The 18,718-nt window shown below is 40.7% G+C and overlaps 1 protein-coding gene across 1 annotated transcript in view; it reads left to right on the top strand.

Annotated features, from left to right (window-relative positions):
• The window catches only part of LOC104338193 (gamma-aminobutyric acid receptor subunit pi), a 40,397-nt gene extending 28,087 nt beyond the window's left edge, over positions 1-12,310 (top strand). The window contains 3 exon segments of the mRNA XM_009944215.2: positions 4,135-4,287; positions 5,159-5,352; positions 11,935-12,310. Of these exon segments, the coding sequence (XP_009942517.2) occupies positions 4,135-4,287; positions 5,159-5,352; positions 11,935-12,246 (659 nt within the window). The 3' untranslated portion in view covers positions 12,247-12,310.
• Positions 12,311-18,718: the final 6,408 nt, after the last annotated feature.

Here is an 18,718-nt window from a genome sequence, read left to right as displayed (position 1 = left end):
AGATAGGCAGTGTTCTAAATAAGAGTATTGTTTTTAGAAGCAAAAAGCCAAACTTCAAAGACAAGTTAGAAAGAGGAATAAACTGGCTTTTCTTGCCTTCAGGAAGATCTGTCTTAGAGCTAGGCCTATACCTGCTCAGCTACTGGGAAAGAGTCTGTGCTGGTATAACTTTTATAATACTGAAACAAAAGTAGTCAGCTGGAACCAACTGAAATTTGATTTTTTTTACCTCTTTCTACGGTACACTTTTTTTTTTTTTTTTTTTTTAAGAAAAGCAGTAGGGAGAGTTAGAGTAGGTATGGAGGCTATAGTCTGATACTGTCTAGTTTAATACTTCTGCCCTCTAGTAAATTCTGCAAAGCCCAAGTAACTCATCTTAATCTTCTTTCACTGTGGAGTGACCTAAGTAGCATACCTCACGTTCTGGTGGACTTAGAGTATGTATACTGACAGTCATTTAGGTTCAGATTCACCTGAGAAACCATTAAGCACAGTAATTCCATACTTTGGTAAGCACTAACGCTTTGCTGCAGACTTAGCTGTCTGCATGGAGATTATTTCCATCACATTATCAAATTTAAATCACTGAGGTGACATCCATCATGGGCCAGAAACTTGAATGAAAACGCGTCTTCTCATTTCAATGTGAATATTTTGCTGTCAATAAGACTTGAGCCAGGGGCAAACTTGACAGTTATGAGGAGTTAACTTGAGCTGTACTTGAATTAACTCTAGTAAATCCAGGACTAGTATTACATGAGCCTTTTTGACTTTTGATCTGACCGATGGCACCACAGCCTCAAATGTGCAACTCAAAGGCAAAAGAAATACATCATTACTATCTCATATGCAACTCACGTAATAGGATAGCAAATCTGTTCCATTTTAAAGATGATAACTTTTGGTACATGTGGAGGGTAGATGAAAAAAGGACAGTAATATTTCCCTATCTTCATTTTGTCCCATTGCTCATTTCTTTAGCATGATAAGTATGCATTGCATACTTTGTCTTGGCTGCTTCTTCCTTCGGTTTATTACAGGAGGAGCTCATATGAATTCTATATATAGATTGCTTCAAAATTTCCATTATAATAGCTCTTCTGAACTCTTTAGAGAAATGCTGACACTATTATTATCGTGTCCATGATGTGTCTTTGGATTCTGGCAAGCAGAAAGCCTTGAGGTTAGAGAAATGCCTTTTCTTTGTTCCCCCAAAAGCCACTCAGCTATAAGCTGTTACATCTCTATTACTCTTTGTTGTTCACATTGCTTCAGAAATTTCTGGCATCAGGAAAAATAACACGAAAGAACACAGGAACATTCAAAGGGCTTGTCTGCACTTGGAAATTGCAGCAAAGTGGCAAAGTGTGACTTTGAAGTTTGATATTTTGAACTAAGTTCCTAAGTACACTTAGCTTTTATACGAAGGTTAACAGAGATGCAGTTGTAGGGCACTAACGAGGAGCAGGTGTTGCTGTATGGTTGTTATCTATTGGCTATTTCAGAGTTTTCTCTCTTAAAGACAAGCTCTAAGGCTGAACCACAGGAACTCCCAAGTGCCCGTGGTACCGGGCAGGAAACACAGTCCAGTCTCCTCACTCCCCTTTGCTGGGTATATGGCACAACATCCTTCCCTTTGGCAGTACAGAAACACAAGGCAAATGACTTTTGTGAAGAATTCAGTTTCCTGTTCATGATTTGCACCCTGTGCACTCCCACATGAACTCTGGGTTGACACCCTTCCCTCACTCATAGTGGCCATGCCATTGTCCTTCGTGTGCTAGCTGCAACTATGCCACAGTAATGACAGTTTGGTGTATAAAAACTGCAGAGAAAATCTTGTCTTTCTGTTTAAAACTGAGTTCTAGTTAAATAGCAGCCTAGAAGATGGCAAGCAAAATTAATAAAATCCTCAACGGTTTTTATTAAGGTTTTACATGCTTGCTCTTGCACACCAGGAAGCCACACATTTACAATTGCCTGTACAGCCCTGATTCTCTTTCCCTAAATATGCTTTATGTTATAGTCTTTTATCATACAGACTGTGTTACCATAGTGCAAGTGCTTGATTTAGTGCAAGCATGAGTGCAGACAGGAGCAGAAGTAATGTTGCACAGTCAGCTGTAAGTTTTGTACTTCCTTATCTTTGAGTGCTTTACTTTGGTCTGCTTACACTTAAAATCAATTTTGGTGGGCAAAATCACTTTTACTGAAACAACTTCATTGGCAAAAATAACAGTATTGGTAGAGGTACGCTAATGTAATGTTCCTCTCTTCACATAAAAATAATGAGAACGGTATAAATAATTTTTCTATCTCCTGCCTCATGGAGAGAACTAAAGTCTACTGCCCATCTTCTTGTCCTTTTTGCTATCAGTCAGAAACTTGAAGAGCTCAATAGGCTGAACTCACAAAGAAGAACCCTAAGTACAGTGTATTTGTACCTTCTGGAGGAGAAAGAACTGACTACCAAAGAACTATTTAGTCTACTAGTGAGAAGGTAGAGTCAACATGTCAGAAAGCTGAAGTCAGATTAAGATTAGAAAGTAGGCATTCATTTTTAACATACAGAATTATTTTAATAATTGTAACAGATTAGTGAGAGAAATGGTAGATTCTGAATGTCTAGATATCCTCAGGTTAAGCCTAGATGTCTGTGTGAAAGGTGAACTCAATTCCAATCAAAGTGATTGAGTTCAAAGCAAGGGATAATTGGGGAAATTTAATGACTTGTGATTAGGATCAGACTAAATAATCTAGTGATTCTTTCTGATTTTAAGAGCTCTGTGAAACCTTACTGTTCTCTGGATGCAATTTATACAATACTTTTAAAAATAGAAATTTAACCATCCATTTTCTAGCCTGGGAGCAAGATGACATTTCTTGGCATCCATTACTTGCACTTCAAGCTTTTAAAAGCACTCTTCTTTGATTCCATGTCTCACAGCGCACCTGAGGGATGCCCAAATAGCCTGTCTATGCATATATTGTTGTTGCTGAAGTGCGTTCACTGTCCTGACTCACGGCACTCAGCATGGGAAATGAACACAGGTCCCAGAGATCATAATTTGTTGAATTAAAACAGATGAAGCTAAAGCTATCTGACCATAGTATATTCAAGCATTACTTTCTCACTGATATTCTGGTTCAAGAATTTTGTTAAACTAATGTTTTAAAAAACTTAAGTACTTTAACAATTAATTTTGAACTTTGAACGCCAGAATAAAAAGTCTGTTCTGCACATTTAAGTTAGAAAAAGCAAGCTTTTGCCTAACTTTGATCCATTGGACTGTTAACAATTTCAAATCCTGCACTTTCGTTGCCTAAACATAGCCAAATTTCTCTCAGTTAGTGAGCTGGACATCGAATTCAGGCTCTGCTTACCAGTGTGCTGTTCACTCATGAAACTCAGTTCTGTCTTTGACTGTGGGCCCAAACTTTCATTTTCTGGAAATCACTCATTTAAAAGCAAACCATCTGTGCCACAACAGTGACACCGCTCAGAAGAGCACAAACACTGTAATGCAGTAACGTAAAGAAAAAATGGATAGTGAAGATGCAAAGGCATTGCTTGTTTTTAAGTGGAATAGAAGAGGTAGGTCAGCAGTATCAGAGAAGGTACCTTTGATCCAGATCTTGAGCAACAGTAAATGAAAAGAAAAGCAAAATAAACCAGATATCTGAGGAGTTAAAGGTAAGGACCCATGCTAACTTCATAAAATTACAATTGTTATTATGCTATTTATATAGTAACTCATTGTGGTAATTCTTATGAATAGTCACAGCTAAATAAATACATGATTTCAAGTTTTCTTGCATTGTGTTATGTAACGAAACATTTTTTCCACGTATTGATGGATTTATTTTGGCATTCACTAATCTGCAGTGAACTTCCAGTTCAAGAGCTCTTTAATGAAACTCTGGATATGGTGACTGAGTGTTACACGTTTTGATACCTTCCTTCCATTCAATTTAGAGTCTTCATGATAGAATTTTTCAGCGCAGCGTTTAATTTTTTTCAAGCTTGTTTGTTACGCTTATGCTGCATTGTAATGCACAAAAGTAATACAGGTTGATAATTTAAGTAACTTTTTATGAATTGCACCTGCACTGTGTTTTTTTTTTCCGGCACAGGACGCTACCCAAAACTAGTGTTTCACTTCGAACTCAAGAGAAACATCTTGTATTTCATACTAGAGACATATGTACCATCAATCCTACTGGTTGTGCTCTCCTGGGTATCGTTTTGGATAAGCCAGTCATCGGTTCCAGCCAGAATCTGCATAGGTGAGAAGCCAGTAAACCAAACCAAATCAAGAGCTGGATCATTAAGGTGCTTGCTTTATTGGATGTACATGACATCCATTTCCAAAAGTTGCAAACACTTCTGAATTTTGTGGAATTACTTTTCTGGTTTGCCATCTGTAGTACATCATGCGGATTCCTCTTAAAGCTTTGCTATTCTTTAACTAAGAATATGTCTTTGGGAGCTACAGGAGACTTGAGACAGGGGAATCTGATGAAATCAAAGGAAAAAACAGTCATTTTGGAAATAATTTCAACATATCCAAACACATGGCATGCACAGGCAGAATTGTGAGGCTTTTGTGAGGTCTAATGATACATACTAATTAACACATGAATAATAAGAGAATTATAAGAGATTAAATATAATTAATTTCAAATAAAGGACACTCTGAAAGGGAAAGAATGCAAATCGATTCTGATCAGGCTGCGGGTGGGGTGGGAAAAACATTCCTACAGAATAGGGAAGAGAGAAAGATTTCACATCAAATGAGGCCAGTGGGCAACCGCACTGAGCAAAATGATACCTGAATGTTTTAAAGGGAATATTTACATAGTATTGCAATAATAATGTGTTAATCATAGATATACATTCTGTGACACCAAAATCTCTCTCATTTTAATTCCCATTCTTCTCAGCTATACAAACATTTTTCATGAATGTTTTCAAGCATTTAACATCAGAATCACAAGTTCATTTGCAAGTCTCCTTTCCAAAATGTGACACATTCAATGCTGTGGCGTACTAGGAGTTCACAGAGCCAGGAAAAACTGTCTTGTAGCAGGGCCATTGCACTAGAGGCCCTCATCACTATCAATGTTTTATCAGAACTTAGATTTTTGCATTCTACAGGTGTTACCACAGTCCTTACTATGACAACACTGATGATGGGAGCCAGGACTTCACTCCCCAATGCTAATTGCTTTATTAAGGCAATTGATGTTTACCTCGGTATCTGCTTCAGTTTCATCTTTGGAGCACTGCTAGAGTATGCTGTGGCTCATTTCTGCACTCTGCATCGACTCAGTTCAAAGGAACTTCAAAAGGTATTTTAATTCTTTGATTGTTGTCCTGAAAAATAGACTTCAATTATACCTGCTAAAGAGAATGAATTATCTTAGCACTAATAGTAAATGTATTTAAGGAAGTTTCTATTTTACAATAAGGACAGTGAAACCAGAATAACCTTGAGAAAAAATTATTTGTATACCTGGAACTTTTTGGAAGAGATCAAATAAACAGAAGCACCCTTCCATAATGATTCTCTGTTTTGGAATGGACTTTATGGCCAGTTATCAAACAATGTGCTAGACATACCACAAAAATCATATGCACTTGTCTTCTCTCCAGCAATGGCCTACACTTTATAGTTCAAAAATTAGACTGAGCTCGGTGAGTTGATCTTCACAGAATCACAGAATGTTCGGGGTTGGAAGGGACCTCTGTGGGCCATCTAGTCCAACCCCCCTGCCGAAGCAGGGTCACCTACAGCAGGCTGCACAGGACCTTGTCCAGGTGAGTCTTGAATACCTCCAGAGAAGGAGACTCCACAACCTCCCTGGGCAGCCTGTTCCAGTGCTCTGTCACCCTCAGAGGGAAGAAGTTCTTCCTCATGTTCAGCTGGAACTTCCTGTGCTTCAGTTTGCGCCCGTTGCCTCTTGTCCTGTCTCTGGGCACCACTGAACAGTTTGGCCCCATCCTCCTGACACCCACCCTTGAGATATTTATAAGCATTTATTAGGTCCCCTCGCAGCCTTCTCTTCTTCAGGCTGAACAAGCCCAGCTCCCTCAGCCTTTCCTCATAGGAGAGATGCTCCAGTCCCCTCACCATCCTCGTAGCCCTCTGCTGGACTCTCTCCAGTATCTCCTCATCTTTCTTGAAGTGGGGAGCCCAGAACTGGACAGAGTACTCCAGATGAGGCCTCACTAGGGCAGAGTAGAGGGGAAGGAGAACCTCCCTTGACCTACTGGCCACACTCCTCTTGATGCACCGCAGGATCCCATTAGCCTTCTTGGCAGCCAGGGCACACTGCTGGCTCATGGTCAACCTGTCGTCCACCAGCACTTCCAGGCCCCTCTCCACAGAGCTGCTCTCCAGCAGGTCAGCCCCGATTCTGCATTGGTGCATGGGGTTGTTCCTCCCCAGGTGCAGGACCCTGCACTTGCCCTTGTTGAACCTCATCAGGTTCCTCTCTGCCCAACTTTCCAGCCTATCCAGGTCTCGCTGAATGGCAGCACAGCCTTCTGGTGTATCCACCACTCCTCCTAGTTTTGCGTTGTCAGCAAACTTGCTGAGGGTACACTCTTAACTCTTCATCCAGGTCATTGATGAAGAAGTTAAACAAGGCTGGGCCCAGTACTGATCCCTGGGGGACACCACTAGTTACCGGCCTCCAACTAGACTCAGCGCCGCTGATGACAACCCTCTGAGTTCAGCCATTCAGCCAGTTCTCAATCCACCTCACTGACCTTGTTGCAGTACAGCAAAAAAGAAAAGATTTTATCACATTCTGTTTATGAAACCTTCTGCACATGCATGGTACTTCAGTCAGTTTAACTAGCAGACAGCTTCATGTATTAGGTGTATCAGATCCCTATAGCCTGCCACTTACACCTTCTCTTTCAACAGCTGCAGCCGAACCTCAGACTGGGATTCACTTTCTCTTCTGCATCATTATTACAGCAGCACTTTTTGCTGCTCTAATGAGCTTCTTACAACTCTTAAATACTGTGAAATATACTTAAAATAAAAAGGGATCAAATCAACATAGGCATTTTTTGAGTCTGGTGGTTGTCATCTTGCTGAAATAATCAAGACAGGTTAATGAAGAAGTTTTGTCACATCTTCTATCTCCAGTGTTTAGCACTGCTTTCATAAGCATCGAGAAAGAAATCACAAGGAAGTTGGGAGCTGATTGTCTTGCGGCTTTTAATTATGGAACTGAATCACATATGCATGATAGAAAAGAACATTTTAAGCAGGTTATGAAATTGCTGGACAAATAGAAAAAAGTAAAACACGGAAAGTGAGAATAACAGAAAATAAAGCAGGAAGATGTTGGGTTGAGTGCTGTAGGGATAAACGTCCAGAATAAGAAAGTTTGTTAACTGTTCAAGCCAAACCAGAACAGAGCATCACAAATGCTGAAGCAGGCTGAAGAGACAGGATATTGAGTTCAAATGGAGAAGCTTAAAAATGATGAAGATCAGCCAAGATGTGGGGTATTTTATGCCTATGTAGTTCAACAGTTAATGTGGGATTTTGGCGGTTTGGATGAGAGGGAGGCTCTGTAAACGCACAGGAATGTGTTCAAAGCTGTCATTAGATCTAGGTGTGTGGAGAAGGACTGAAAAATGAACACAGAGATGAGCCACCCAGTGGATTTTAAAAGACAACATGTAATGAGGGAATGTCTGCAAATGGGCAAACCCTCATTTTGAATGAGGATTTGAATGAGGAAAGCCTGAAAGTAATTTTTCTGGGCAAGATAGCATCAGTGACAATTCCCTCTGAGCATATCCATCTTGTGGAGTAAGTGGTTGTCATTTTTCTTGTAGAGCAGAAATAAAAAAAAAAAAAGCTTATTGGAGGTTTAGGTAAGAAAATAAAGTGTTTCAGTGCTTGGATGATTAAGCATCTTTGGATCTGTGAAGGGCGCTTAAGACTGCCCTTGCCTTTGCTTACCTGTGTCAGATTCCCTTTCATCTGGGCCACCTGTACTAGTGCTTGCAGGTGGGACAGACATGGGAACTCAAGGACTTGAAAGACGTGGAGTAAGTGAAGGTACAGTCCTAAAATGAGAAAGGAAGAAAGACTTCAGGTACAGTTTTGTGATGGACTTCGTGACTGAAAGGATGGTCTGTCACTTCAGGCATGTTCCTGCTTTTTGCTGTGCATCAGGAGTGAGCAAGCCAGTCCAAATTACTTCTTGCCCACACATACACAAACATTTAAGGGAAGGGGCAGTTGGCTGGTCCTAGATCAGCTCAAGACCCAGTAGAACAAGGAAAATGCATGTCATGTCCTTTTCCTACTATGGCCAAGGACAAGTACCACCTACTGAGCAGGGTGCCATGGAGAGCACACCTGACTTGTATTTCTCATTTCTCACTGTAAAAACCAAAACATCACAAGGACAGAAGTAGCAGCTAAAATCTCATGTCACTGTCTAGCGGCTACTTAACAAATTTATGTGTGAGTATTGTCACCATAAAGGTGTTCTCATTATCGTATTCTCTTGTGGACACAGATTAATTAGAAATCTCACTTTCCAGTTTGTTATTCCCATGTGAGAGCTGATACAAAATTTGCACTCAGAATTATGTAAATAAATGTAGGAGGTGAATTGAAAATGTAACCCCCTGCCTTGTATAGGAATTAGTTGTACCGGTGTGCTTTCTGGTTTGCTTTTTAAGGCAGTTGGGCACTGGCATGTCATGTTCTTCTGAAGCCTTTGGGGTCTCCAGTTCAGAATATAAACTGGTAAAAGAGCTCATCGTATCCACACTCTTGCAGTGTCTCACATCATGAGAGCCAGGACCCACAGAGACAGCTTCAAAACTAATGGCGAAAGCAGAGGAACCACCTGCTGCAAGGAGGGTCAGGCAAAATATGACATTCATGTCAACTGCATAACAGACTGCCTAAATGGAGAAGTTTCCTCTCCAAAATTCCGAGTTTCTTCTCTTTTATACAAAGGTGTGAATTGTGCTCTCCTATAAAACAGAGAAGTTCTCCTTGGCCTTCATCTGTCTTTCACTTAAACCTCTCCCTTTTGGTCAGAAAGGAGGAAAGTCTGAAAACTGAAACTAAGGTTACAAGGGCAGTGTTCAGGCTACGTGGCATTTCTGTGCAAGCATTGTGCAGTCTTTCTGAACATCGTGTAAGCTCCAGGTGTGCAGCACTCTAGGCTGAAATATTTTTGATCTTGAGTATCTTTGTTTTTCAGTGGAAGTAATAACTTTCCTCAATTCTGTTGCCTGTTAGATGTCAGCAAACGCTTCAGTTAGTATCAACAGCAGCAGGTGCCATATACAGTGCTTTTCAGGTTTTGTACAGTACCTTTCCTGAGTGCTACCGTTTTTGTGTCCAAACAGAGCCCTTCGTGCCAGTTGCCATTTTCTCACTGACAGCTGGAATCTGGAGAAAACTTAGTCCACAGCTGAACACTTGCAACACAATTTTTTTTTGTATAATGTGAAGCTTAATCTTTCATCACATTCGGTTCTGCGTAGCGAATTGGATAAGTTCCTTGATAATCCCAGTGTAGAAGACTGTAATTTTTTGTAAACTAGCAGCTGTAGTTCTCCTCTAGCTTTCTCCTTCTCAAGAAGCATGATACAGCACTTCTGCTGTAAACTCATCTCTGTTCTGCGAGAGCCCTGCCTTGTAACACTGCAAACAGAATCAAGTACATGTGCACCATGTATGGTATTTTCTGCGTAAGTAATAACTGCCTCTTGGGGAGTAGAAAGGAGTTAAGAAAAGCCTGATAAAGCATCAGCCTCCAGCGAATTGTTCATGTGTGGTTGTGTGAAAAGAAAAATGGCACGTACGCAATGTCCTTTCATTCTCTGCAGTAAAATGAACTCTGCACAGCTTTTAGCCAGCCCTACCTGAGAGACAAATAGACTCTTACACTGAAGAATGCCCCAAATGCTGCCAGTTTTGAGGCATAGATGTTGTTTTGCTCTTTTTTCCCTTTCTAAAAAATGAGCACAGCGGAAGAAAGTCAGGACTCTTCTGACAGGTTTCTTTATTTTATTAACTTTTGAAGTGCTGAGTGCATTCATTAGGCTGTCGCTCCGGTGCCTCGTTTCAAGTGCCAGGCGCTGCTGACAAAGGCTCCTCTGCCATCCCCAGAGCGTCCCTCAGCTGCTGGAACTTTTTGAAGCAGAAAAGCTGGGTATTTATAACAGACTTAGGCCCCAAGGAAAACTTTGAGTTTTAGTACTACCCTGGGGATTGTTTAAGGTTCAGACTGGAATTTTATGAAGTGATCCTCTTAATGCTTTATAGGCAGAATTTTATCCTGGCCTTTGGTTTCAGAATTCTCACGTAGCTGCAGGAGGCTAGGTGGAGGATGAACAAGGTCTTGTAGTCTGTATTTTTAGGATGACACCTTTTGTTGAGCTGCATTTATCTTTCTGAAGTAAAATATACTGGATTTTTTTTGGCAAATTGAAAATGAGAAGCAGTAATAATCCCTTTTTCTAGCTCCATCTGTTCTGCTTCACTGCTTCACAGCAGTCTGAGGACACTGTCCAGGCTCCACTTTAATTTTCAAGGACGTTACTATTTTAGCTGAAGAAAGGCTCAAAACTGTGCTGTCTACAAATATCCTGGGCAGAAGAGCAATTCTGCACCGGCATGGAGATCACCCAGGTGGCTTAATGAGCTTTTTTTGACTTTAATAGATGGCATATTTCTAAATGAGCTTTTTGCGTGGCTACGCATAGGGCTGTACATCTTAACTTTTCTAGTTTGTCCTTGGCTAATTTATTTGTTCTCGTAATGCAAACGGAAAAAACAAATTGTTCAGAGGAAAGGGATTCTGCATTCTACATTTCACAAATAAATTTTTAGCCTTCTCTTGCTTGTATGCCACTCGCTGATTTCCAAGGTAATAAAATAATCAGGAGAAAATTCCTGCCTGAATTAAAATGACCCCTCCTCCACTTACACAAATTTAGGTTTATTTTAGGTACAAAGTTGGAGCCAATCTTTGTAGCTTGGATCTGATGGTATCTCTGCAATATCCCAAATGAAAACAAATACCCTAGAACTTTCAAGAAAGTTTGTGTTTAGAGCTGAAGCTGCAGCTAATGTCTAATCCTGTGTCCTCTGAGTCAGTGACAAAAAACCCACTGACTTCAAAGGGTGAAGATTTCATACATGAACTTCATGGCTCTGAGCCATTGCTAATCAAAGAAACAAAAACGCACCATAAGGCTTATACAACATTCTCCGAAGAGTTCTCTTGATGCAGTGAAGCACATAAAAATGTGCTGAACCTTCGCATAACTTTGAACTTAAAGCATGGGTTTCAGGACTTGAAAGAAAAAAGTATGAGGTATTTAGTATTGAATTAGTTGTGGGACTTGTCCCTTTTTATGATCCTCTTTTTCTTTTTAAGTAATTTGATTTTCATCACAAAGCACTGAAAATAGAGTGGCCAACTGCACAGAAGGAAAATGTACCATATTCCGGGGTGCTGGATTCTGTTGCAACCAGCTTGATCAGCTGGTCTGGCAGCTTCCCCACCTTCTCCGTCTCCAGACTGCGGCTTTGCTTTGCCTCCTTGCTAGACACTGACCTTTACCCGTATTTTCCCTGAGCAGAAGACAGATTATTGTGCATTTCATGGATTTGCTGCTGTCTTAAGTAAAGCTCAGTCGGCCATATTTGAACAAATCCAGCTTTGCTTAACAGTCTGATGAAAGCTCCCCTGTAAACGGAGGCTTTGGAAGCTGAAAGGAGATGTCTGGTACGTGTAGGTGCTCGCCCTTCAAATCAAGGAATGAGCTACCGGATGAGTCGTAAGAAAAATCCTGTTATTTGCTGCAGCTCTAAAGTGAATAGGCAATGAAACATGCACTTAGATACCTGCTGGTTTTTTTCCTATCAGGATAAGGATGAAGAGGCTGAAGAAGGGAGGAATGGAGTCCTGGCAGCAGTCGCTAACAGTTGCACTGCCCCTGACAATATGAACAAGATCGATTCAGACAAGAGCAGCAAAACCAGCATTGACGGAAAAAGGGAGAGAAGTAAACACGATGGGTGTACTTCACCAATGTCAGTAATGAAAAGACTTTTCTGTATCTTTGATTGCTTCCATGTTAAAAATCCTTACCACATAGACAACTATGCCAGATTTTCTTTCCCTTTATCATTCATCATAATTAATGTATTTTATTGGGTATATTATTTGTATTTCTAAATATTTTAATGTGTAAAATTGGTTTAAAATTTAGGAATTGGATATGGGGGGGAAGTTGCAGAAGAATGAAGAAGTTGCATTTGGATAAAGGGATATGAAAGGACATGCCATCTTTTCAAGTATTTCTACAAAGTTTCTTGTTAACTTACTTTTCCACTGTTAAATGACTGTCACCCAAAACTGACTTTCCTATTAGCATGCATGTCCCATATTAAACTATTTATCGACGGCCAAGAAGTCCTTTTTTAATATTTTAATGGTCAATGTTGCAAAATAAGGGTTATATTACACTTGTTTCTGAACTGCATTGAATACATTTAAAAATAAAAACAAGGAAGTGGTGTTTCCCTGCTATGCTTCAGTATTCATTTCCTTCTAGCTTTGTCAATAATGCATACATTTTACAGATTATAGAAGAAAATGTATAATTGCAGATCAGAGTGATTTTGCTTCCTAGCAAGAAACAGCTTTGAAGGCATGGGCTATCAACACAAACCAAACAGTATATTCATCTTTGTAAGGTCGCAAATGTATCAAGACTCTTGCTTACATCTTAGGCAGAACTCCCATAGGCATCAATGGCTTTTCTGAATAAGTACAGGGCAGAATATAGAAGTGGGCTGAAGCCAAAACATTTAGATCCAGAGAGATATCTTTCCCAATTGAGAACACACTTAGGTGTTGGCCAATCCTTAATGGAATATGGCCATTTATCCTGATGTTTATACTCTGTACTCTGCTTAGTCACAACTGCCTGGGTAACTATTATGCAGAGGAAAAATTTGGTATGCTTAATTTTCAGCTTAGCAAATTTCTCTTGAGTCATTTGCCATTAAAAATTTCACATACAGATGAACAAGCTTACTTCCTGAAGTGAAAAGAAAACCCTGGATATGCAAGAAGTCTTGAAGAAAAAAGAGAAAGTTTTACACAGATGAAATTATGACCCACAGGAGAGAATGGTTACACTTGATGAAAAACCGTAACAGTTTTGCTGAGTGGATGCTTCACTGCAAAAGTTATTGATGCGACAACCTGTTTCTTATACTGCAGTCTGGAAGTTTAGAAGCACTTATTATACCTTTTTCCTGACCATAATATGTGTGTGGGTTGCATATATATGAATAAATGGGTAGATGTGATTATTATAGACTCTGTACCTTGACATTTACAATGATCTGATACACTGCACATATAGAAATGCATTAAAAAGCCCCCACAATATTGAGACTCTTTGATACACCTGTCTACCTGTGTACTGCCTGGGAAGAAAACCATTACACGAGACGATGGAAAGTGCAAAATACCAGCGTGGGTTAGATTTGCCCCTGCTCACAACGAAATGCGAAAAAATCATTGCACACCTGTAAACAAGTATTAGGTCCACAAAATCCCTCAGTATTTTTATTTTCTAAATGGGTTGAGTACTGAAAGCTTGTTTCTCTACTGTTATCACTAATGCCTTTTGCAAGGCTTATTGAGGCAATGCGGCTCCAAGAACAGCCTAGTGGCTTTTGGTAACTTATGGCTCTTCTGACATTCATATAAAAGCAAATGCATTCAAGAAATCAAACCAAGAGTGCCTGTGTTAAAGACAAGCCAAAAATACTATATTTTTAATTTAATGTTCTACTGTTGCAGTTTTAACCTTAAACTCTTTATTCAGGAACAGGTTCTATGAGATTTTTTCCTGTGAGGTGTGGAACTGGACACTCAGATGTCTTTCCAGTTCTTACTCCCATAAAATTCATGGAAGCCATATGGTAAAGCTCTTATTTAGTTTCTTATGTTTGCATTAATCCTGAATATTTTCAAATAGTTATCCACACATTGCAAGTTACCTGTTGTGTTAACACTAAATTTGGGATTTACATTTACTACAAGCATAAAATAAGCATTTAGAGTTTTGTAGCTTCCAATTAACTTGAAGGTAATTCACCTTAAATATTCTTTTAGAAAGCTGTTGAAGGTCTGGACAACTTTATTTACAGGGCATTAACTGATAACAGGGTCTGTTTTCCCACTGATGTGCTAATCATAAACAGAGTTAGACACTGAATTCCCCCATGTTATCAGGAAAGAATAGACTGCACAGCCAGATTATTTATTATTCTGCTTTGCATAATTCTGCGTTAATTACTAATTTGAAAAACAACACTTGGTTTGACATGAATTTGTGTAAGTAAAAGATGTTCCCTCCGGGGGACAGAGGAACAGATTTTCAGTGCGGTGTATGAAGAATGAACAGCATTTAAATGATCCCATTCAAACATACAAAACTGTCCCCAGAAATGATCAAATTCCTTGGGGTTAGCTGGAAAGGCTCATCTAAATAAGTGACATTCACGAACAATGCATTGAAGGCTAAAACGCAGAGGTAAATTAGAGATGGGGAAGTCTCTTATAGAGCTAAGAAGGGGGGCCACAGTTGAGGCTGAGGCACTCAAAGCGAGCCTCGGCAATGAAAATGGCTTTGTTTTCATACCCGGTGAATAGGAAAGGGGAAAGACCTTGGACTTTCTGCAACGATTTTCTGGTTGGTAGTTGTCTTTGCTTTCCTTACTGTGATTTTAATGTTTTCTAATCAGAGGCCTTCTCAGACTCGTAATTCAGAAATGTCCTGCCGTATTTTGAGGCCACTGGAGACAGATGTACAAATAAGGACACGAGGTAGGTGAAGGAGGTAGTGGCACGAACGGATGATGCACTTTCATGTAATTTACTTTGCTGTTAGCAGGAGGTGTACCATTTGACATAACAAGGCAGCAGCTGGACCAAAGAATAAATTTCCTTCCTCTGTGGAATACCTGCAAGCCTGGTCTTTTGGTTCAGCAGCGTCTCAAAGGTGTCTAAGCATTATGCAGACTAGAAAAACATCTCTGACTTTAAAAAGCTTTTTGGTGATATTTTCTTTCTTAATGGAAAAGTAAATCTATTCTGAAAATAAAATACTTTGCTGAGCTATTTCTTTAAATATAGTAGTAAAACTTTTTGGAGATTTTAGACACTTGAAGGCATTAATCCTTACTACCTTTTCACTTTGGCAGTTACCTGGTGTGTTTCTCTGATTCAGCTGTGTCATAGGTATCTCCTGCAGCCTGCTTACTGGGATGCTAGTTGGGATGTTTTGAGAGTATTTGAAATATTCCACCTGAATCAAAAGGGAAATGCTAAGAAAGATGACATTTTAGAGCAGGCATCCATTACCTCTCTCATAACTAAGAAGGCATTTTAAATGAATATCAGAACATTTATTTTAAAACACAAACAATTAAATACCCCATCTGAATACTCCAGTCAACACATACGGCAAGCAGATTAAGGGCATCCATCTGCTGATCGGAGTACTCATTTTCAGCGTAGTGGCCTTCTTTATTATCATTGCAGCAGTAACCTAAATAGCTCTGTTTCTTTCCCTGCAAATCTTTTCATTGTTTGTGCTAATTGTTTTAAGAGAGCTGCTATGTCTTTTGGCATGGGAAAACGTGTTAAAAAACCCGATGCCCCACATTTTCACCCTGTAATTCAAAAAGAAATTAAAAAAAGATTAGAGATTAAAGAAAACCTACGTAACAGTAAAGCTCATGACAGAAGAAGAAACATAAAGACGTAAACCCCTTGCTTTCTGTCAACAGCTCTTGGCAGTGGCACGGTGCAGCAGAGCGCCTAAACCACCACTGCCAATGCGATCTGAAGAGGCTACTGGAGAACTGGCGCTGCTGGTACAGTTCGCTCTGTGCAGCAGTAGATGGAGCTAATTAACTACTCTTCATGATTGAATGAGCCCATGTAAATGGTAAATGCTAGTTAAGGAGGACTCTAGGGAAAAGCCATTACAAGCTGACATTTGTAGTATGGTAACTAGGTCATGTTTGGAGTGACAGATTAATTAAATCACACAAAACAGCATTGTCAAGTGGACTGTTGAGGACTTCTGTTTTTCACCCTGAAGTTGAGGCTTCTCAAACCTAGATTGTTTTTTCCATTATTTTAGCCACCTAAATTGTTAACATATCCTGCCAGTCTGCAATGTAACATCAGGACCACAGTACTTCGCATTTGCAGCCTGAATTTTATACCCTTCTGTCCCGGTTTTCTCCTGCAGGTTACAGTGTTTCAAATCAAAGTATTATAGTAGCTCAGTATTTCAAGGCAGGCAGAGCAGTGGCTGCAACAACAGTTTTCCTATAAATATTTATGAATCCTATATAATTGTTCCCAGGTCATTCACTAACACACCACTAGCAGTTGACACAAGGATCAAATTAATTTTAAAAGCCAGTTCAAATCTTTGGAAAAGTTTCCCTGGAAGATAGGGTTTGTTGAAATGATGGGAAACTGAGATGTGGGAGTCTTCTAGGCTGATTAAACAGGTTGCTTCAAGGACAAGATATCTTAACCTGAGAGCTGAGGACTGAGTGGATTCTGCTCACTTCAGAGAAGTGGGTGCTTGACAGCGCTTAAAGCAGATAAGCTTGACGTGATTTCGAAGTCTGTAATGGATTTGCCATTACTTGTTATATAACTTTATAATTAGAACCAGGGCTCCACTTTAATAATATTGCCAAATTCAGCTTTTCATCAGTTTCCATCTGGAGACATCTTTCTTCCCCAATCCCATCTGACAGTCAAACTTTCCATCCTCAGAAAGATAAGGGGACATTCAGGGCCATTTCTGTCTCTTGATGTGAGTTTACTCATATAATTTGGGTTCTGGGTTTTTTTCCAAAATGGAATGGGATCTGTTTTCCCATTCGAGATCAAACACAGCCAGAACTTCAGAAGACAAAAACCCATAAGATTTTAGCACCATCACATGTGTACACAAACCATAACCTGATTAATTTTCAAACTCTGCTCTGAATTTAAATTTAATCCAGGTTCAACCACTGGATAACTTCATCACTATTAATGCACAAACAGCCACAGCACTGTTACTTCCCTTGCTGTAGCAGGTAATTTTAGAATCACAGAATCACAGAATGTTCGGGGTTGGAAGGGACCTCTGTGGGTCATCTAGTCCAACCCCCCTGCCAAAGCAGGGTCACCTACAGCAGGCTGCACAGGACCTTGTCCAGGCGAGTCTTGAATATCTCCAGAGAAGGAGACTCCACAACCTCCCTGGGCAGCCTGTTCCAGTGCTCTGTCACCCTCAGAGGGAAGAAGTTCTTCCTCATGTTCAGATGGAACCTCCTGTGCTTCAGTTTGCGCCCGTTGCCTCTTGTCCTGTCGCTGGGCACCACCGAAAAGAGTCTGGCCCCATCCTCCTGACACCCACCCTTGAGATATTTATAAGCATTTATTAGGTCCCCTCGCAGCCTTCTCTTCTTCAGGCTGAACAAGCCCAGCTCCCTCAGCCTTTCCTCATAGGAGAGGTGTTCCAGTCCCCTCACCATCCTCGTAGCCCTCTGCTGGACTCTCTCCAGTATCTCCTCATCTTTCTTGAAGTGGGGAGCCCAGAACTGGACAGAGTACTCCAGATGGGGCCTCACTAGGGCAGAGTAGAGGGGAAGGAGAACCTCCCTTGACCTACTGGCCACACTCCTCTTGATGCACCGCAGGATCCCGTTAGCCTTCTTGGCAGCCAGGGCACACTGCTGGCTCATGGTCAACCTGTCGTCCACCAGCACTTCCAGGCCCCTCTCCACAGAGCTGCTCTCCAGCAGGTCCGCCCCAAGCCTGTACTGGTGCATAGGGGTTGTTCCTCCCCAGGTGCAGGACCCTGCACTTGCCCTTGTTGAACCTCATCAGGTTCCTCTCTGCCCAACTTTCCAGCCTATCCAGGTCTCGCTGAATGGCAGCACAGCCTTCTGGTGTATCTACCGCACCTCCCAGTTTTGTGTCATCAGCAAACTTGCTGAGGGTACACTCTAACTCTTCATCCAGGTCATTGATGAAGAAGTTAAACAAGACTGGGCCCAGTACTGATCCCTGGGGGACACCACTAGTTACCGGCCTCCAACTAGACTCAGCGCCGCTGATGACAACTCTCTGAGTTCAGCCATTCAGCCAGTTCTCAATCCACCTCACTGACCACTCATCTAGCCCACACTTCCTAAGCTTCCCTAGGAGGTTGTTATGGAAGACAGCGTCAAAAGCCTTGCTGAAGTCAACCTAGACCATAAAAACATTTGATACCATGGCTATTTGATTTCTCAGAAACGAGAGGAATGTCATTTTTCTGCTTTAAAGGCAGGTCAGGAATGGGTCCAGAATAGCAGCTCTCACAGCACTGACTCTGTCTAGCTGGAGCTTGGCTGCTTTGGAAGCAGAACAAGCTGGCAAAGTTAGAAAAAAATTAACATGATATTATAAAGTGGATTTCAAACCTGAATTATGTATTGACATTCTCAGCTTGTATGCCCCTGGCCCTTATGCTGATATTAATGATGTTACTGCAAACAACATTCGCTGCATTTCAGAAACAGTTACAAACTTGTGAGATTTGACAGCATGGGGAAAACTAGCATTG

The sequence above is a fragment of the Opisthocomus hoazin genome, chromosome 6 (genome assembly GCF_030867145.1).
Source record: "Opisthocomus hoazin isolate bOpiHoa1 chromosome 6, bOpiHoa1.hap1, whole genome shotgun sequence".
Lineage (NCBI taxonomy): Eukaryota > Metazoa > Chordata > Aves > Opisthocomiformes > Opisthocomidae > Opisthocomus > Opisthocomus hoazin.
This window is presented reverse-complemented; position numbering and strand designations above follow the sequence as displayed.